The 22,955-nt window shown below is 40.0% G+C and overlaps 1 protein-coding gene across 1 annotated transcript in view; it reads right to left on the bottom strand.

Annotated features, from left to right (window-relative positions):
* The window catches only part of iqce (IQ motif containing E), a 112,963-nt gene that overhangs the window by 11,407 nt on the left and 78,601 nt on the right, over positions 1 to 22,955 (bottom strand). The window contains exons 17-18 of the mRNA XM_073061010.1: positions 22,844 to 22,867; positions 3,300 to 3,430 (exon numbers count right to left, since the gene is read on the bottom strand). Of these exons, the coding sequence (XP_072917111.1) occupies positions 3,300 to 3,430; positions 22,844 to 22,867 (155 nt within the window). The remainder of the gene's footprint in view (positions 1 to 3,299; positions 3,431 to 22,843; positions 22,868 to 22,955) is intronic.

Raw genomic sequence — 22,955 nt, 5'->3', positions numbered from 1 at the left:
CAAAAGAGCTGGTCAGGTAGGATCTTTCCCTTGCAAGCTCATGTTAAATGCTGGGTATCAGGTTATCGTAATCATTGCTTACTCTTTATATGGTTCATTGCTGAAGTAGGACTGTAGTTGTGGATTTGACACTACTTTATATCTAGCCTTCTGTGTTTCTTCATTTGAATCACCCAGTTCCTTTCCAGTAGTTTATGACTTCACCACAATTATCTACAATATTTCACAAATTTGCCTGATTCCTGTTAGTCTTCTAACAATAATATGTCCTGGAGATTTGTCTGTTTTACAACAGAAATATTCAGGTACAGGCCTAAAAATACCATTTTCCATTTGGGCTCCAAAGTATTTGAAAAAAAATTGCTGGTTTGTGTGTAGACTGTTAAAGGATTGTTCGGACAGAGATGCAGCTGTCTCCGGTAAGACTCGCGGTGGCGGTGTCTGTGTTTACATCGACACGGAATGGTGTAAGAACTCTGAGCTGGTTTCCAGACACTGCTCATCGTTAGTGGAGTTTGTGGCAGCTCGATGCAGACCATTTTATTTGCCACGGGAATTCACCTCTGTCCTTATATTCGGTGTCTACATTCCCCCCAGCGCTAATGCTAAGGAGGCGCTCTGTGAACTGTACGGGGCTATTAGCGAACTGCAGAACGCACACCCTGATGGTCTGTTTATTGTCGCTAGTGATTTTAACCACGCAAACCTTAAGTCAGTGCTCCCCAAATTCCATCAGTATGTGGACTTTGCAACGAGGGGGGAGAACGCATTGGACCTGGTTTACACAAACATCCCCGACGCGTACCGGGCAGAGCCCCGCCCCCACCTCGGATACTCAGACCACATTTCTGTTATGCTAATCCCAGCATACAGACCGCTCGTCAGACACCCCAGACCAGTTCAGAAACAGGTGAAAGCCTGGCCAGCAGGAGCCATCTCTGCTCTTCAAGACTGCTTTGAGAACACTGACTGGCACATGTTCAGGGAGGCTGCAACCGATGGTGACTCTACCAACTTAAAGGAGTACACAGCATCAGTGATGTTACTCTGTCTAAGACCATCACTATACGTGCCAACCAGAAGCCATGGATGACCGCAGAGGTGCGTGTGCTGCTGAAGTCCCATGACTCCGCCTTCAGATCAGGTGACAAGGCAGCTCTAACAACAGCAAGGGCCAAACTGTCCAGAGCCATCAGAGGGGCAAAGCGTGCACATGCCCAGAGAATCCACAGTTACTTCCAGGACAGCAGTGACATGCAGCACATGTGGAAGGGCATCCAGGACATCACCAATTACAAGACAACATCACCTGACTGTGCAGGTGATGCCTCCCTCCAAAATGCGCTGAATAACTTCTACGCCCGGTTTGAGGCGGAAAATGATGTGGCGGCGAGGAAGTCCACCCCTCCTACGAATGACCAGGTGCTGTGTCTCTCCGTGGCCGACGTGAGAAGAACCCTGTGCAGGGTCAACCCACGGAAGGCTGCTGGACCAGACAACATCCCTGGTAGAGTGCTCAGAGGATGTGCAGACCAGCTAGCAGATGTTCTCACTGACATCTTCAACATCTCCCTGAACAGCGCCACCATTCCAACGTGCTTCAAGGCCGCCACCATCATCCCCGTGCCGAAGAAGTCTTCAGTGTCCTGCCTAAATGACTACCATCCCGTTGCACTTACATCCATCATCAAGAAGTGTTTCGAGAGGCTCGTCATGAGGCATATCAAGACCCTGCTGCCCCCCTCACTGGACCCCCTGCAGTTTGCGTACCATCCCAACCGCTCAACAGATGACGCCATTGCCACCACCCTCCACCTGGCCCTAACCCACCTGGATAGAAAAGACACATATGTTCGGATGCTGTTCATAGACTTTAGTTCAGCACTCAACACAATCATCCCTCAGAAACTGATTGGAAAGCTGAGCCTATTGGGCCTGAACACCTCCCTCTGCAAATGGATCCTAGACTTCCTGACCGGGAGACCTCAGTCAGTCCGGATCGGGAACAGCATCTCCAACACCATCACACTGAGCACGGGTGCTCCCCAGGGTTGCGTGCTCAGTCCACTGCTGTTCACTCTGCTGACCCACGATTGTGCTGCAACACACAGCACGAACCATATCATCAAGTTCGCCGATGACACGACCGTGGTGGGGCTCATCAGCAAGGACGACGAGTCAGCTTACAGAGAGGAGGTGCAGCGGCTAATGGACTGGTGCAGAGCCAACAACCTGTCTCTTAATGTGAACAAAACAAAAGAGATGGTTGTTGACTTCAGGAGGGCACGGAGCGACCACTCCCCGCTGAACATCGATGGCTCCTTGGTAGAGATCGTAAAGAGCACCAAATTTCTTGGTGTTCGCCTGACGGAGAATCTCACCTGATCCCTCAACACCAGCTCCATAGCAAAGAAAGCCCAGCAGCGTCTCTACTTTTTGCAAAGGCTGAGGAAAGTCCATCTCCCACCCCCCATCCTCATCACATTCTACAGGAATTGTATTGAGAGCATCCTGAGCAGCTGCATCACTGCCTGGTTCGGAAATTGCACCACCTCGGATCGTAAGACCCTGCAGCGGATAGTGAGGTCAGCTGAGAAGATCATCGGGGTCTCTCTTCCTGCCATCACGGACATTTACACTACACGCTGCATCCGCAAAGGAAACAGCATTATGAAGGACCCCATGCACCCCTCATACAATCTTTTCTCCCTCCTGCCATCTGGGAAAAGGCTTTGAAGCATTCGGGCTCTCACGACCAGACTATATAACAGTTCCTTCCCCCAAGCTATCAGACTCCTCAGTACCCGAAGCCTGGACTGACACCTTGCCCTACTGTCCTGTTTATTATTTATTGTAATGCCTGCACTGTTTTTGTGCACTTTATGCAGTCCAGTGTAGTCTAGTATAGCTTTCTCTGTTTTTTTTATTACGTAATTCAATCTAGTTTTTTGTACTGTGTCATGTAAACCATGGTCCTGAAAAACATTATCTCATTTTTACTATGCACTGTACCAGCAGTTATGGTCGAAATGACAATAAAAGTTGACTTGACTTGAGGATCTCCAATGGGCAGCAGTTTAATAAATCTGCAAAGTGGTTTTCTTGATTGCCGGGTGGTTGGGTGTTGGGGTGCAGGCGTGGGGAGGTTGTAGGAGGTGTGGTGTACTGCAAGGGGTCCCTCACAAGCTTGCATTTTCAATCCAGACAAATCTTTCTTGAGCTTCTCAGCAGTGAAACTAATAGAAATAAGATAACACAGTGAATGAAAGGTACTTCTGCAATAATCTACCCAGTCTTACCTTCCTTTGAGATACTGTGTCCGAGTAAGATGAGCTCTGAAGCAGGACTGGATTACGGAGATGGCCTCATTTCTTTCGTTCCCTGTCAGGACTTGGTTTTGAATAGTGCTGCTGCAAGAAACTCGAGGTGTCTGAAAACAAGATGTAATGCACAATACAGATCACAATTGTATGAAATGCAAAATAATGAAGCCTTGGGCACAACTGATTAAAGCTTAACATCATCTTCACCTGAATTTCCCCCAACCTGAGTCCACCTGCATTTTATTTAACAACATTTTCACTATCTCCTTGTAGCCTCATGATAATCTAAATTTACCTTAAATGCTTCAGTGTTTCCTGTCTCAACCTACCCAGCTACATCACAGCTTAGAATAGCAACTACTCTGCCCAAAACTGCAAGAGTTGTTGACACAGATCAGTCCATTGTGAAATACAGCCTCCACTCCATGGCCTCCATCAACATACCTGCTGCCTCATGAAAGTAGCCAACATAATCTAGGACCCCTTCCACTTATCACTCTGTCTTCTTCATCCCTTGTTTCCCCCCACCCCCAATCGAGCAGAAGATACAAAAGCTTAAAAAAATGCACCACTGGGCTCAAGGGCAGCTTCTGTTATGAGATTCTTGAATGGACCTCATGTACAATAAAGATGAACTCTTCATCTCATAATGTACCTCACTGGAGCCCTTGGACTTTATTGTCTATGTGCACTGCACATGCTCTGTGACTGTATCTGTAAAACTATATTCTGCATTCTGTTATTGCTTTTTCCTTTCTGTATAATTATGTTTTGAAATTATCTGTATGGATAGCATGCAAAACAAAGTTTTTCACTGTATGATAGTACATTTGACAATAATAAACCAATTACCAGTCTTTTCATGTGGTAACAAGGTTCACATTATCATCCATATGCTTGGTAAAATTATTTCCTCTAAGTTCATCATATGATTTATTAGTAATTTATTATGATGGTCCTTATCAAGTAGTAACAGCCTTTCCATATCCAATTCTTGGGGTATGACCATGAAACTCGTGCCTTTTATTCCTGAAATATCACCTATTCCAACATGCAAACCCCTGCTCGACAATGTGAAATCATTCACACCTTAAATTTACTCCACAATAGAACTTGCAAATTACGTTGAATTTAACTGAAACATGGTGTTTAGCAATTTTTTAGACTTGGTACTAATGATATCTTTAAAAATGAGATACAAACAGAAATACTGGAAAATGCTCAATAGATCATGGAACATATGTCAAAAACAGGTAACAAGTCATGGCAATAATCATTCATCAGAACAAGTCACTGATGTTCTAATGACCTATCACTGAATTGTAATGTTAACTCTGCTATTCTTTTCGTGGATGCTTCTTGATCTGCTCAGTATTTCAAGTATATTTTGCTTATATTTCTGATCTCTAGCTTTGATTATATTTTATTTCTGTAACAATGATCGTGGTAACATTCTTGTCACTCTAATGAGGCTGGTTAAGATAAGAAGATTATGGAAATTCTCAACTGGAGTTAACTACCTTATATTGCTAAGGGGAGGCTCCAGGCATCTGCTTCAGATTTATAGATTGCAGGCCCTTGAACATCTGCCATGCTAAGTGCCTCCGTGCACAGGCCTGAATCATATAAATTGCCTGGAGACAATCAGAGGGATTAGGTGTTCAGACCCAAGAAGCTTCAGGTTCACTTCAAAGATTAGCCTATAGAATTCCCCACCCAGCAGGTATTCACAGTAAATGAACTTCTTTAATCTCAGATGTTACATTTTCTAGAGAGAAGCTTGTTTGTTAAGATATTAATGCTTGGAAATGGAACATTTAATACTTGATGCTGGAAACACTTGGCTTCGTCCTTACATCACAAGTAAATTTCAGGTCAACTACAGAGTAACTTTTTGAATGCTGTCCCAGAACGATTCTCACACTTACAACCTACGAATGGTTTAACTTATTGAGCGTGCAAACATATTGGGCTACAGAGATAGCCATTAAGCCCCTAAAAGTTGTTCAATTATCTTTGGTTGATTAACTCCATTCATCACTTTGGTTCTCTAACCAACAATAATGTCCTATAGTTGTAACCGATCAGCATTGCTTCCAGGCAAGGTAAAACTCACCTTAATGTGTGGTTTAAGTCAACTTTGTAAATATTCAAGTAAGGAACTTGAAATCGTGTGAAACATTGCTTGTGATGAGTGAGCACAAGATTTTAAAAGGAAACGGGACTTTCAGTGGAGCTTGAGATTGTTGGGTAATAAGGCATATGGCAAGAGCCAATAGAAAGTGAGGTTTAAGCAATGCAGCCATTGTATGAGTGGGCCAGTGTTAGAGTGGGGAGCTGAGGCTTTTATGAGAAGAGGCTTTGGTTAAGGCAAGATTCTGATTTCTTTATTTCTTTCTTATTGCACAATTAGGACAATGGGAATGACAATCAAGACAGTAGAATGCTCCTCTTGCAGAATGCAAGAAGACAGAGAGGTCTCCAGTATCTCTGATGACTACACCTGCAAGAAGTGCATCTAGCTGCAGCTTTTTACAGACCACGTCAGGGAAATGGAGTTGTAGATGGATCAACTCCATATCATTTGGAAGGCTGAGAGGTTTATTGACAAGAGATAAAGGGAGGTAGCTACAACTAAGGTGCACAAGAAAGATTACTGGGTGACCATCAGGAGAGGGAAAGGAGATAGGCAGTCAGTACAGGGTACCCCTGTGGCCATTCACTTCAATAACAAGTATATTGTTTTTGCTACCATTGGGGAAGACAATCTAGCACATGAAAGCCTAGCAAACTGTTGCTTATGACTCAAGGGAAGAGGGACAAAAGGTGACCTGTAGTGATTTGGGATTCAATGGTTAGGGGAACAGACAATAGGTTCTGTGTACTAGAACGAGATTCTCGGATGCTATGTTGCCTCCCAACAGCCAGGGTCAAGGACGTTTCAGATTGAGTACATAGCATTCTTAAGGAGAGGGTGAGCAGCTAGTGGTTGTGGTCCACGTCGATACCAGTGAGTAGGCAGAAGGAAGGGTGACAAGGTCCTGCAAAATGAGTTTGGGAAGTTAGGTGGTAAAAAGGACAGGACCTCCTGGATGGTGATTTCAGGAATGCTACTCGTACCATGTGCTACTGAGTCTAGAAATAAAGACAATAATATAGCTTTACACGTTGCTAAGGAGATGGTGCAGAAGGGAGGGCTTCAGATCTTTGGACCATTGGGCTCTCTTCCAGAGAAGGTGGAGCTTGTACAAACAGGATGGTTTACAACTGAATTGAAGGTGGGGGTGGGGGGGTTAATACTCTTGCAGGAAGGTTTGCTAGAGGGTTACAACTCCCAAATTTTAAGAATTATTATAAAGCAAATCAACTTAGATTTATTGCATCTTTTTTTGATGAAGAAAAACTGGCAAGGATTAGAATAGAGTTAGATAAGATAGGAGAAAATATACCAGAAGATTTTATATATAAATGGGAATCCAAATGGATACGGGAAAAGAAAGAATCTCTTATATTAAAACATTTGATTGATTTATGGAATAAGGTAAATGTGGATGATGAGATAAAGAAATCTTTATTAGCAAAGAGAACCCTAATTCAAAATAGACATTCCTTTTACAATGGATAATCAACATTTATATAACTGGTTTCAAAAAGGGATCAGATATATAGGTGACTGTTTTGAAGGAGGTATATTGATGTCGTTTGATCAATTAAAGAATAAATATATAATATCAAATAACACTCTTTTCTGTTATTTTCAATTAAAGGCCTATTTAAGAGATAAACTGGATCAAACAATGTTAATGCCAAAACCTAATGAAATAGAAACTTTAATCCAAAAAGGAAAAATTAAAAAATTTACATCTTATATGTATAATTTGATTCAAAAACAGATAATTAAACCAGGAATTCATAAGTCAAGACAAAAATGGGAAACTGATTTGAATATTAAAATTGATGAAAAAAATTGGTCAAGACTATGTCTTGATAGTATGACAAATACAATAAATGTCCGACTTAGATTAGTACAATACAATTTTTTACATCAATTATATATTACACCACAAAAAATAAATAGATTAAACCCAAATTTATCTGACCAATGTTTCCGATGTAATCAAGAAATTGGTTCTTTTTTTACACTCTACTTGGTCTTGTTTTAAAATTCAACCTTTTTGGATAAATCTAAGACTTTTACTGGAACAAATTATTGAAATACAATTTCCACATAGCCCAACATTATTTTTATTAGACGATATTGAAGGCATAATACCAAAACCTAAATTGAATAAATATCAGAAAAAATTTATAAAAATTACATTGGCAGTAGCCAAAAAAGCTATTGCAGTTACTTGGAAATCAGATTCATACTTAACTATGGACCGTTGGAATAATGAACTATATAGCTGCATTCCACTTGAAAAAATTACTTATAATTTACAAAATGAATATGATATATTTTTGAAAATTTGGCACCCCTATCTACAAAAGATAGGATTAAATATATAGGTCCTTTGAAGATAAAATTATTAGTTATTTGGGGAAAAAAAATAAAGATATATACTAAAGTTATTTTGAACTCCATGGTGCATGTGGGGATCCTCCGATATCCAGGCAATTCTTCTTTCTTTCTTTCTTTCTTTCTTTTTTTTTTCTTTTTTCTTTTTTTTTAGACAGGGATGTTAAGGGGGGAAGGTTTAAGGGGAGGGGGAGGGCTAATATTAATTTTCATTACTCTATTATTCTATTCATTGTATGTAATTCTCTTAAAAATTTAATAAAAAATTTATTTTTTAAAAAAGGAAGGTTTGCTAGTACTGCTCCAGGGGTGGGTGAGGGAGGTTTAAGCTAAAGTTGCAGGGGACTAGAACCAATCTAGTGGAGTTGCTGTAGGGAAAGAAATTGGTAAGTTTACCTACAAAGGCTGGAACTGGAAAGTGGGACTAACATTCTGACATGCATCTATTTCAATGCAAGGAGTATTCTAGGTAAGGCAGATGAGTTTACACCATGGAAAAAGAGGTGGAATTATGAAATTATAACCATCAGTGAGACTTGGTTGGAGGAGGGGCAGGACTGGCAGCTTAATGTTATGGGGTTCCATTGTTTTAGACATGATAGAAGGGAAGGTATTAAAGGGGGAGGGGTGGTATTACTAGTCGGGGAAAATGTCAAGGCAGACTGGAGGGCCTGTCTATTGAAGCTATATGGATGGAACTGAGGATTTAAAAAAGGGATGACAAGGATATAACAAAGAGTTGCAAGAAAAATAAGGTTGTGATAGTGAGTGATTTTAACTTTCCACATATTGACTGGGACTCCCATACTGTAAAAGATCTGGATGGGATAGAGATTGTCAAATGTGCTCAGGAAAATTTCCTTAATCAGTATGTAGAGGTCCCATCTAGAGATACCAGATCTTCTATGAAGTGTGTAGGAGAACACTTTGGATCTTGTGATCATAGTTCTATTAGTTTCAAGATAGTTATGGAGAAGGATAGGACTGGTTATAGGGTAGAGATTCTCAATTGGACAAATTTGATGGCATCAGAAAGGATCTGGAAGATATGGGTTAGTGCTGAGTTCCTTCAACAGATCATTTGTTTCATATAGTTGAAGTTGTTGCTTTTAGTTCAGCAAACACCTTCCTATAAAGTGATTGACTGTGTGGTCTTTTTGGTTTAGTCTAGTCTTTTGAAGGAATGAGTGTACTGCAGATTGAATCAAAAACATAAAACTTGGCTAATTTCCTCATCTAGCACCCTTCTTTATTACAGGAAAAGCCAGGAGCAACTATATACAGGTTAACCATATGACACACCTGTGATCAACTGCGTATGTTTGAGGGAGGACTAAATACTTTCTTTTTTACCAGTCCAGTTCTTGTTTAAAAATCCAAAGCAATTTCTTGCTGAAGCATTGAAATCAAGTGTTTATTCATGTATTGCTTTTGATGAGCTGCATAAATTTCAATGCAGCAAGTATTGTAGGAAAGGCGGATGAGCTCAGGCCATGGATCAATGCCTGGAATTATGATATTCTAGCCAATAGTTGCAGGAAGGGCGGGGCTGGCAGCTCAGTATTCCGGAGTTCCATTGTTTTAGATGTGTCAGAACAATGCTGTTATAGCACGTGTTTTTAACTTCCCACATATTGACTGGGACTCCCACACTATAAAAGGACTACACAGTTTGTCAAATATATTCAGGAAAGTTCCCTTAATTGGTATGTAGAAGTCCTAACAAGACAGTGTATGATACAGGTGTCCCCCTCTTTACAAAGGTAGAGCGTTCCTATGAAACCTTTCTTAAGCTGAAAAGGCATAAAGTGAAGAAACATTAACTTATATGGGAAAAATTTTCGTAAAAGCAAAAATCCTCTTTGTAATGTGAAAATAGGCTACTAATGTAGGTCTTTTGTAAAAGCGAAGAGGCGTAAAGTGAACATTTGTAAAGCAGGGTACACATACTCATCTGCTTTTGGGGAATGAGACAGGACAGGTGACAGAAGTTTGTGTAGAGAAACACTTTGCATCTAATGATCACAGTAACATTAGTTTCAAAGTAAATATGCAGTAAGATAGGTCTGATCCTTGGGTTGAGATTTTAAATTGGAGAAAAGCCAATTTTGATGGTATCAGAAAGGATCTGGCAAGTGTGGATTGGAACAGGCTGTTTTCTGCATTTGGTAAGTGGGAGACCTTCAAAGGTGAAATTTTGAGAGTACAAAGCCTGTATCTGCCTGTCAGAAAAAAAGGTAAAGAATACAAGTGTAGGGAACCTTGGTTTTCAAGAGATATTGAAGCCCTGACTAAGAAAAAAATGGAGGTGCTGAGCAGGTATAGGCAGGTAGGAACAAATGAGTTACTTATGGAGTACAAGAAACGCAAGAGAATGCTTAAGAAAGAAATCAGGAGGGCTAAAAGAAGGCATCAGGTTGACTTAGCAGACAAGGTGAAGGAAAATCCGAAGTAATTCTACAGATATATTAAGAACAACAGGATTGCAAGGGACAAAACTGGTCCTCAGCAAGATCAGAATGGTAATCTATGTGCGGAGCCAAAAGAGATGGGGAAGATCTTAAATAAAATGTTTGCATCTATATTTATTCAGGAGATGGACACAGTCTATAGAAGTGAGGCAAAGTTCTCAACTTCATGAACCCTATACAAATCACAGGGGAGGAGGTGTTTGCTGTCCTGAGGGATAAACCCCCAGGGTTTGACAAGGTGTTCCCTCAGACCCTATGGGTGGCAAATGCAGAAATTGCTGGGGCCCTAGCAGAGATATTTAAATCATCCTTAGCAACAGGAGAGGTACAAGAGGACTGGAGGATAGCCAATGTTATTCCACTGTTTCAGAAAGGTTCTAAGGGACCAGATCTATAAGTATTTGGATACACATTGAATGATTAAGGACAGTCAACATGGCTTTGTGTGTGGTAGGTCATATCAAACCAATCTTAAGCGTTTTTCAAGGAAATTACCCAGGAGAATGGATGAAGACAAAGCAGTGGATGTTTTCTACATGGACTTTAGCAAGGTATCAGACAAGGTCCTGTGTGGGACGTTGGTCAAGAAGGTTCAGTCACTTGGCATTCCAGATGAGGTAGTAAATTGGATTGGACATTGGCTTTGTGGGAGAAGCCAGAGAGTGGTAATAGATGGTTGCCTCTCTGACTGGAGGCCTGTGACTAGTGGAGTGCCACAGGAATCGATGCTGGGTCTATTGTTCTTTGTCATCTATATCAACAATTTGAATGATAATGAGATTAACTAGATCAGCAAATTTGCAGACAGATGACACCAAGATCAGTGAGGAAGGCTATCATGGCTTGCAGAGTGATCTGGATCAGCTGGGGAAATGGGCAGACGAATGGCAGGTGGAATTTAATGCAGACAGGTGTGAGCTGTTGTATTTTGGTAGGTCCAACCAGGGTCAGTCTTACAGAGTGAATGGTAGGGAACTGAGGCATGCGGTAAAGCAAAGAGATCTGGGAATGCAGGTCCATAATTCGTTGAAAGTGGTGTCAAAGGTAGATAGGATCATAAAGAAAGCTTTTGGCACATTGACCTTCATAAATCAAAGTACTGAGTATTTGGGATGTGAGGAGTTTGTATGGGTGAATACATACAGGGTTTTCCCCTCAGGTTTGGTGGGACTAGAACTAGAGGTCATAGGTTTAGGAAGAAAGATGAAATACTCAAGAGGAATATTGTGGAAATGGCTTCATTCAGAAGATGGCATGAGTGCGGAACAAGCTGCCAGCAGAAATGGTTGGGTTCAATTATAACATTTAATAGAAGTTTAGATAGGTACATGGGTTTGGTAGGATATGGCCCAAGTGCGGGTGAATGGAACAAAGCAGAAGATTGGGTTGGCATGGACAGGATAGGCCGTAGTACTCTGACTCTATATGGATGAGTGATGGATAGGTTGTTTTCTGGCAAAAGGATACTTGGTAAGTGGGAGGCATTCAAATGTGCCATATTGAGAGTAGAGTTTGTGTTTTCCAGTTAGAATAAAACACAAGGATAACGGGTTTAGGAGACCTTTCCTTTTGCAGGGTATTGAGGCCCCGGTTAAGACAAAGATAGAGGCGTATTTCAGGTATAGGCAGCAAGGAACAAATGAGGCACTTGAAGAGTATAAGAAATGCAAGAAAATATTTAAGAGCGAAATTAGGAGGGCTAAAAGAAGGCATGAGGTTGCTCTAGCAAACAAGGTGAAGAAGAATCCTCAGGGCTTCTACAGATACATTAAGAGCAAAAGGATAGCAAGGACACAATTGGTCCACTTAAAGATCAGCATGGTCATCTATGCACGGAGCTGAAAGAGATAGGAAGATCTTACATGGATTTTTTGTATCTATTTATTCAGGAGATGAACAGAGTCTGCAGAACAGAGGCAAAGTATTAGTGAGGTCATGGACCATAAACAGATTACAGAGGAGGAAGTGCTTGTTGTTCTCAGGCAAATTAAGGTGGATAAATCCCCTGGGACTGACAAAGTGTCTCCTCAGACCTTGTGGGAGGCTAGTGCAGGAATTGCAAGGGCCCTGGTAAAAGCGCTTAAAACATCCTTAACCATGGGTAGGGAGCTGGAGGTCCAGAGAATAGCTAATATTGTTCTGTTGTTCAAGAAATGCACAAAGAATAATTTGGGGAATTATAGACTGGTGAGTCTGATGCCAGTATTGGATGAATTATGAAAAGGTGTTCCAAGGGACTAGATATATAATTATTAAATTAAATTAAATTGGATTAAATTGATATATCATACTCCAGTAGCCTCGGTTTTTACTAACAATCAAAGATCTCCCTTTTTTCGTTTATTTCGGGGTACCAGGCAAGGTTGTCCTCTTAATCCATTATTATTTGATATTGCTATAGAACCTTTGGCAATTGCTATTAGAGAAACACCTAACATTTTTGGCATCACTCGTGGGATGAATATACATAAGTTATCATTATACGCAGATGACTTGTTATTATATTTTTCTGATCCTGAGAAATCCATTCCTGCAGTTATATCATTGTTGGCTCGGTTTAGTAATTTTTCCAGGTATAAATTGAATCTTAATATGAGTGAATTGTTCCCCTTAAATAGACAGGTTCCAATTTATGGAAATTTACCTTTTAAATTAGTTAATGACTTTTTTATATACTTAGGGATTAAAATTTCAAAAAATTATAAGGAGTTATTCAAGGTTAATTTTTTACCCTTAATTGATCAGATTAAATGTTTGTTCACTAAATGGTCACCATTGTCTTTATCTCTGATAGGTCGGATTAATGCTATTAAGATGATTATTTTACCCAAGTTCTTATATATATTTCAAGCGGTACCAATTTTTATTCCAAAATCTTTTTTTGACAAAGTTGATTCAAAACTTTCCTCATAGATATGGCAGAAGATATTTACAGAAGGCAAGGAGGGAAGGTGGATTGGCATTGCCTAATTTTAGATTTTATTATTGGGCAATTAATATTCGATATTTGAAATATTGGTTAAGGGATTGGGATTTATCTCCTAGCCCTCATTGGGTAAATCTGGAAACTAAATCTGTACAAGGATTTTCATTGGGTTCTATTTTAGGGACTTCTCTTCCCTTTGCTCTTTCTAAATTGCATAAACGAATTAACAATCCGATAGTCAAACACACTTTATGTATATGGTTTCAATTTCAGAAATTTTTTGGGTTGAATCAATTTGTTTTAACTATTCCTATTGTATCCAATTTCTTTTTTCATCTTTCTATTATGGACCAAGCTTATTCAGCTTGGAAGACTAAAGGAATACTACAATTTTCTGAGCTATTTTTGGATAATTGTTTTATGTCTTTTGAACAATTATTTAATAAATATAATTTGCCCAGATCTCATTTTTTTTAGATATTTACAGATTAGGAATTTCTTAAACACTGTACTTCCTACCTTTCCAAATCTTGATTCTTCGGGTATTTTGGAGAAATTGTTAGAACTAAATCCTTTTCAGAAAGGTGTAATATCAAATGTTTACAAAATAATTATGAAAATACGTTCAGAGGCCTTTTATAAGATTAAAAATGATTGGGAAAGAGAGCTTAACTTTATTATCCCTATTGAGAATTGGGATAAAATTCTTCAATTAGTTAATTTATCCTCTATATGTGCTAAACATTCATTGATACAGTTTAAAGTTGTGCACAGGGCTTATATGTCCAAGGATAAATTGGCTCGTTTTTATTCCCATATAAATCCTATATGTGACAGATGTCATTCTGAGATAGCTTCTTTAACTCATATCTTTTGGTCATGTCCGCTTTTGAAAAAATATTGGAAAAACATTTTTGATATTATTTCTACGGTATTGAACATTGATTTACAACCACATCCTATTACTGCAATCTTTGGTTTACCAATGATGGGGTCAATCCATTTATCTTCTTCTGCTTGTCGGATGATTGCATTTCTTACATTAATGGCTAGAAGATCTATTTTGTTGAATTGGAAAGAAATTAATCCCCCTACCGTATTTCATTGGTTTTCTCAAACTATGTTATGTCTAAATTTGGAGAAAATTAGAAGTGTCGTATATGACCCTTCTATTAAATTTGAAAAGATTTGAAGGCCATTTATTCAATATTTTCACATGATGTAATTTGACCCTGTTTCAATCCTATTTGTTTTTCCGGTTTTGATTTTATATATATGTTGAGAGGATCGGAGTTGGGGACACTGATGATTTTGTAATTTTTTTAATAGATACTATAAACAGCCCATTTATTTATTTTTTTAATATATTTTTTTTCTCCTTCCTTTTTTTCTTAATAGTTAGTTTAGTCTTTCTTAGGGTATTAATTTTTTTTTCTTTTTCTCTTTTCTGTTTTTTCCAACATGAATTTTTTTTTGTCTCGTTTATATGATATTTGTATCATTCATGATTTGGGAAGACAACTATATTGTACTTATTGCTTATGTATCCTTTTATGTTCATTTTAATTTTGTAAGTTTGTAATCCCATTATCTATGTACTAATCTTATCATGTTGATATTAATAAAAAGATTGAAAAAGAAAGATATATAAGTATTTGGATAGACAGTGCCTGATTAGGAATAGTCATCTTTGCTTTGTGAGTGGTACATTGTCTCTAACCAATCTTAAGAGTCCTTTGAGGGAGTTATCAGAAAAGTTGATGAAAGAAAAGCTTTTCTTGGATGAGAATGTGGTAAACTGGATCAGCAATTTTGCAGATGACACTAAGATTGGGGGTTTAGTGGAGAGCATGGAAGGCCAAAGCTTGCAGTGGGATCTGGATCAGGTAAGAAAATGGGCTAAAAAGTGGCAAATGGAATTTAAGTTGGTAAGACATGATAAAAGGAGGAGTGGCCCCAAAAATAAAAATAATATGAGCCGTAATCAGGAATGACCTCAGTTCAGAGGACTAGGAAATAGAAATAATGCATGTAGAGAAAAACATTGAAAATAAATGGCATGACCATCTGAGGGCAGCGGCAGGCTAACTTAGATCTCATAAAATAAGGCAGTTTAATTATAAATCTCACAGAAAAGGATTTTCTGAAGATGGATGGACATAATGTGACAGAATTTGAAATCAAGTTAAATTCTAAGACTTCTGAACTTGAAAAAAATGTCTTAGACTTAAAGAGAGCTTACTTCATGAGTGTAAATGAGAAGTTGGCTAAGGTGGACTGGAATATTCGCTAGTGATAGAAAGTTGGTGCATTAAAGTTTTAACACGAGGAAATCTGCAGATGCTGGAAATTCAAACAACACACACAAAATGCTAGTGGAACACAGCAGGCCACAGCGAAGGGTCTCGGCTTGAAACGCCGACAGTGCTTCTCTTTATAGATGCTGCCTGGCCTGCTGTGTTCCACCAGCATTTTGTGTGTTGGTTGCATTAAAGTTTTATAGTAATCAAAATCAGGTAATCTGGCCAAAGACTACAAAGCCCAACCTAAAGAAAATATTTAAAAACCCAAACTTTACTTAGACTGTTTTGAAAAAAAAAGCAGGAAAAAAATTAAAAGAACTATAATAGTTTATTAAAATAACAAATGCCTGACCAAAAATTGAAAAGGGAGCGAGATTAAAAACAAAATATTTATTTATTTAGTGAAACAGTGTGGAGTAGTTGCTTCCAGCCCCAGCAACCCCTGACAAACCTGATTAACCCTAACCTAATCACGGGACAATTTGCAATGACCAATTAACCTAAACAGTATGTCTTGAGACTTTGGGAGGAAACTGGAGGACCTGGAGGAAACCCATGTATTCCACAGGGAGGATCTAGAGTCTCCTTACAGACTGGCACTAGAACTGAACTCCGAACTCTGGAACAGCCCAAGTTAGAAGAGTGTTCCACTAACTGCTATGCTACTGTGGCACCCAAAATGAAGTAGAAAAAATAGTGTAGTAAGGAAAGAAACACCTGAACCAATACAAAAGCATAGTAAAGAAAAAGGTAAAAAAAAAACTGCATGAGGAACTCAGTGGGTCAAGGCAGCATTCATAGAGTGAAACAGTTGATGTCTTGGGTCAAGATCCTCTATCTGGACATTTCCTTGTTCGTATACTGCCTGGCCCATTGAGTTTGTCTAGCACTTAGCATTTAGCTCCAACATTCTCTTCTGTCTCCAGTATTGAAGGTAAGCATCACACACAAAATACTGGAGGAACTCAGCTGAAAGAATAAACAGTCGACATTTTGGGCCAAATTTCTTCATCAGGACAGAGAAGGGGGAGATGCCAGAATTAAAAGGTGGGGGGAGGGGGAAAAGGCTAGCTGAAAGGTGATAGGTGAAGCCAGGTGGATAGAAAAGGTCAAGGGCTGGAGAAGAAAGAATCTGACAGGAGAGGAGAGTGGACCAGAGGAGAAAGGGAAAGAGGAGGGAACCCAGGGGAAAGTAATAGACAGGTGAGAAGTAAAGGTCAGAGTGGGGAGGGGGGAGAGAAATTGGTTTACAAGGAGAAACTGATATTCATGCCATCACGTTGGAGGGTACCCTGAAGGAATATAAGGTGCTGCTCTTCCACCCTGACAGTGGCCTCTTCTTGGCACATTCTTCCCATTCTTCTTGGAATGGGAATTGAAATTAAAATGTTTGGCTACTGGGAAATCATGCCTGTGGCAGTTGGTACATAGGTGCTCGATGAAGTGGTCCCCACTTTATGACTGATCTCACCAATGTAGAGGAGAGGCCACATTGGGACCACTGGATCTAATAGACAACCCCACTGGATTTACAGGTGAAGTGTTGCCTCACCTGGAAGGTCCATTTGGAACCCCGAACAGAAGTGAAGGAGGTGGTGTATGGGAAGGTGTAGCATTTAGGCCGTTTTCAGGTTTAAGTGCCTGGAGAAAGATTAGTGGGGAGGGACAAATGGACAAGGAAATCGCAGAGGTAGTGATCACTCTGGAAAGTGGAGGTAAAGATATGTTTAGTGAAAACCAGGTATGATTTGCGAAGGGCTATTTCAAGGGCGAAGAGACAATTTCAAACAAGGTTGGAGGCAACACCAGATGCACGGCAACTCTGGCAAGGTCTGCAATACATTGTTTTCTACAATAGTATGAATGGCAGCGACGCTTCATTACCAGATGAACTCAATGCCTTCTATACATGCTTTAAAAGGGAGACCACAGCTACAGCTGTGAAGATCCTTGCTGCACCTGATGACCCTGTGATCTCTGTCTCAGAGGCCGATGTTAGGCTGTCTTTAAAGAGAGTGAACCCTCGCAAGGCACAAGGTCCCGATGGAGTACCTGGTAAGGCTCTGAAAACCTGTGGCAAGCCAACTGGTGGGAGTATTCAAGAACATTTTCAACCTCTCACTGCTTCGGGTGGAAGTTCCCACTTGCTTCAAAAAGGCAACAATTATACCAGTGCCTAAGAAGAATAATGTGGGCTGCCTTAATGATTATCGCCAGGTAGTACTCACATTTACAGTGATTAAATGCTTTGAGAGGTTGAACTCCTGCCTCAGCAAGGACCTAGACAAGGAGCTAGTCCCACTGTAATTTGCCTATCACCACAATAGGTCAACAGCAGATGCAATCTCAATGGCTCTTCACACGGCTTTAGACCACTTGGACAACACAAACACCTATGTCAGGATGCTGTTCATCGACTATAGCTCAGCATTTAATACCATCATTCCCACAATCCTGATTGAGAAGTTGCAGAACCTGGGCCTCTATATATCCCTCTGCAATTGGATCCTCGACTTCCTAACCGGAAGACCACAATCTGTGCGGATTGGTGATAACATATCCTCCCCGCTGACGATCACACTCGCGCAACCTCAGGGATATATGCTTAGCCCACTGCTCTACTCTCTATATACACATGACTGTGTGGCTAGGCATAGCTCAAATACCATCTATAAATTTGCTGACAATACAACCATTGTTGGTAGAATCTCAGGTGGCGACAAGAGGGAGTACAGGGGTGAGATATGCCAACTAGTGGAATGGTGCCACAGCAACAACCTGGCACTCAACGTCAGTAAGACGGAATAGCTGATTGTGGGCTTCAGGAAGGGTAAGACGAAGGAACACATACCAATCTTCATAGAGGGATCAGAAGTGGAGAGAGAGCTGTATCACTTTCGCCAATCACCTTTCCAGCTCTTAGCTTTATCCCACCCCCTCCGGTCTTCTCCTATCATTTCGCATTTCCCCCTCCCCCCACTACTTTCAAATCTCTTACTATCTTTCCTTTCGGTTAGTCGTGACGAAGGGTCTCGGCCTGAAACGTCGACAGTGCTTCTCCTATAAATGCTGCCTGGCCTGCTGTGTTCCACCAGCATTTTGTGTGTGTTGTTGTTTGAATTTCCAGCGTCTGCAGATTTCTTCATGTTTGTTCCCAACTTATCGATGCCGTTATCAACAAATACACTCAAAAACTTCTACAGTTGTACCTTGGAGAGCATTCTGACAGGCTGCATCACTGTCTGGTATGGGGGGGGGGGGGGGCATTACGGCACAGGATCGAAAGAAGCTGCAGAAGGTTGTAAATCTAGTCAGCTCCATCTTGGGTACTAGCCTACAAAATACCCAAAACGTCTTTAGGGAGCGGTGTCTCAGAAAGGCAGTGACCATTATTAAGGGCCTCCAGCATCCAGGGCATGCCCTTTTCTCACTGTTACCATCAGGTAGGAGATACAGAAGTACACACTCAGCAATTCAGGAACAGCTTCTTCCCCTCTGTCATCTGATTCCTAAATGGACATTGAATCTTTGGACACGTCCTCACTTTTTAAAAAATACACAGTATTTCTGTTTTTGCACTTTATAAAAAATCTATTCAATATACGTAATTGACTTACTTGTTTGTTTATTTTTTTTAAAAATTATTTATTATTATTATTACTTTTCTCTGCCAGATTATGTACTGCATTGAACTGCTGTTAACAAATTTCACATCTCGTGCCGGTGATAATAAACTTGATTCTGAGTGGTAGAGTTCCTTTGGAAATCGCAGAAATTGCAGAGAATAATGGATGCAGAAGCTGACGGAGTGGTACGTAAGGAACTATCACTATTAAGCAGCAAGAAGGTGGGGTGAGCGCGGATGTATGGGAAATAGAGGAGATGTGGGTGAGGACAGCATCAATAGCAGGGGGAGGGAAACCCCATTCTTTAAAGAAGGAGGGCATCGCTGATGTCCTGGAATAGAAATCAGTGTCCTGGGAACAGATGCAGCAGAGGCGAAGAAACTGAGAAAAGGGAATAGGATTTTTACAGAAGATAGTGTAGGAAGAGGTATAGTTGAAATAACCATGGGAATCAGTAGCTTTGTAAAAGATGTTGGTTGACAGTTTGTCTCCAGAGATGAAGACAAAGAGATCAAGAAGGGGTGGGAAGTGATCAGTTAGTTATCTTATGGCCAAAGCAAAGAATAAGGAAATGGCCGAGACGATAGGTGTCTGTCATCACACTACAGCATTCTAGACATAGCGGGAAAACAATGATTTAACACCGGGGGGAAAATACATTGAATAAAAGAGGTTCAACAAAGGAGGGAAGTGATAAAATAGAAAACAAGTCAGAAAGCCTGACTACTATTGACAGAAAAATGCTAGCAGTAACAGTATCAGTAAGGAAGCACTAATAGAACTATTAGAAAAGAAGACATGTTTAGGTAGTGTCAATGTGGCTTCACAAAAGAAGATTATGTATGGCAAATTTATTAGAGGCAGTGGTAGATAAAAGGATAATCAATAGGCTTTTTAGGCTCCTGAACTCTCAACCGCATTGTATTTAAAGTGTCACTGGTTTATCTGTTCCATACAATATTAAAATGAGTGCAGTGCACTTTAGTTTGTTATTTATGTGTGATTAGTCTACAGATTTTATCTGTAACTTCATAAGTTAGTATGTGTTATGTGTACCACTGTGCCTTACACCCTGGCTTGAAGAATTGTTTCATTTCTATATACATTTATGTCATTAAATGACAATAAACTTGACTTGACTTGGTAAGATGTCGCATGTAGGCTACTCATGGAGCTGCTAGATAACAGTCCATAATGGACTAAAGTCTGGTAAATGGCTGGAGAACAAAACTGGGAATAAACAGGTCATTTTAGGTGGTAGGATCAGTCTCTGTCATTTAGAATCTACATTAATCACTTAAATGAAGACACATCCAAGTTTCTTGGTAATATAAAACCAGGTGGGAAAGTGCACTGCGAGAAAGATGGAAAGAACTAGAGAGGTGAAGTGATTGGGCAAGGAAGTGCCACATGCAGTATTATGTAGTGAGATAAAAGGCTGTAGGTAAAACAGTAAAAATTGAATATTTTTAAAGATTGAGCAACTCTTCAAAGTTGATACATATACAAGTAGAGAAAGGAGATAGGAAGACATTTTAAAGGCAAATCTTTATTCCACAGGGGCTAAAATTCAAGAGTATGAAGTATTTATTGGCATATTTGTGTAGAGCTTTGGTGAGACCGTATCTTATCTTCTCATTCAAGATAAGGGAAGATAATGACCTTATGGGCAATGTAGCAAAGGCTTTCTAGTTTAGGTCCTGTGGTGAAAGAGTTGTCCTGTGACGAAATATTCAGTAGAATAGACTCATATTTTCTACTGTTATTAGAATCAGATGTAACCCCATTGAAGCATTTAACAGTTTGATGCACTTAGCAGAGCAGATGCTGACAAAAAATTCTAGTTCTACATAGAACACAGAACATTACACACAGTAGAGGCCCTTCGGCCCATGATGTAATGCCAACCTTTTAAACGATTCTAAGATCAATCTAACCCTTCCCTCCTACACAGCCCACCATCTTTCTACCATCCATGTGCCTATCTAAGAGTTTTTTAAATGTTGCTAATGTATCTGTCTCTACCACTACCCTGGGTAGGGTGTTCCACACACTCACAACTCTCTGTGTAAAAAAAAATTTACCTCTGACATCCTCTCCATACATTTCATCCAATCACTTTAAAATCATGCCCCCACACGTTAGCCATTTCTGTCCTGGGAAAAAGTTTCTGGTCATCAACTTAAATTAAGCTTGTACACCTCTATCACGTTATGTCTCATTCTCCTTCACTCCAGAGAGAAAAGCACCAACATATCCTCCAATCCAGGCTGCATCCTGGTAAATTCCCTCTGCCCCTCTCTAAAAGCTTCCATATCCTTCCAGTACTGAGACGACCAGAACTGAACATAACATTTCAAGAGTGCTCTAACCCGAGTTTTATAGAGTTGAAACATTACCTTGAAGCTCTTGAACTCAATCCTCCAACTAATGAAAACCAACATAACATATGCCTTCTTAACAACCCTATCAACTTCCTACATTTTGGTAGGAATAATCAAAATAGGACATATATGGTAAATGGTAGGGCATTGAAGAATGCAGTAGAACAGAGTGATCTAGGAATAATGGTGCATAGGTCCCTGAAGGTGGAATCTCATGTGGATAGGGTGGTGAAGAAAGCTTTTGGTATGCTGGCCTTTATAAATCAGAGCATTGAGTATAGGAGTTGGGATGTCATATTAAAATTGTACAAGGCATTGGTAAGGCCAAATTTGGAGTATTGTGTACAGTTCTGGTCACTGAAATATAGGAAAGATGTCAACAAAATAGAGAGAGTACAGGGAAGATTTACTAGAATGTTACCTGGGTTTCAGCACCTAAGTTACAGGGAAAGGTTGAACAAGTTAGGTCTTTATTCTTTGGAGCGTAGAAGGTTAAGGGGGGACTTGATAAAGTTATTTAAAATTATGAGGGGGATAGACAGAGTTGACGTGGATAGGCTTTTTCCATTGAGAGTAGGGGAGATTCAAACAAGAGGACATGAGTTGAGAGTTAAGGGGCAAAAGTTTAGGGGTAACACAAGGGGGAATTTCTTTACTCAGAGAATGGTAGCTGTGTGGAACGAGCTTCCAGTAGAAGTGGTAAAGGCAGGTTCGATATTGTCATTTAAAGTAAAATTGGATAGGTATATGGACAGGAAAGGAATGGAGGGTTATGGGCTGAATGCAGGTCGGTGGGAATAGGTGAGAGTAAGCGTTCGGCACGGACTAGAAGGGCCGAGATGGCCTGTTTCCATGCTGTAATTGTTATATGGTTATAACTTGCATGGCAACTTTGAGTGATCTATGGATGTGGACCCCAAGATCCCTCTATTCCTCCACACTGCTAAGAAACCTGCCATTAACCCTGTATACTGGCATCAAATTCAACCTTCCAAAGTGAATCACTTCACACTTTTCCAGGTTGAACTCCATCTGCCACTTCTTCACCCAGCTCTGCATCCTGTAAAGGTTCTATTGTAATTTACAACAACCTTCTACACTATCCACAACTCCACCAACCTGTGTCAACTACATTCTAAAGGGCAATATCTAGGACTGAGATTACGAAGAATTTCTTCATCAGGACGATTGTTATTCTTCGGAGATTTCTACCTTGGAGAACTAAATATGCTTAGTTATTGAGTATTTTTTAAAGCTGAGATTGATATTTTTGAACTCAGAAAAAACCTACCTCCTCCATCTCTACGTCTTCATTCTACATGTAATAAAGAGAAAAAAAAACACATCATTGAAACATAGTTAAAATTATGGGTAGATAAAGCTGTTTTCAAAGCTTGTAATTT

This window comes from Hemitrygon akajei, chromosome 11, assembly GCF_048418815.1.
Source record: "Hemitrygon akajei chromosome 11, sHemAka1.3, whole genome shotgun sequence".
NCBI lineage: Eukaryota > Metazoa > Chordata > Chondrichthyes > Myliobatiformes > Dasyatidae > Hemitrygon > Hemitrygon akajei.
This window is presented reverse-complemented; position numbering and strand designations above follow the sequence as displayed.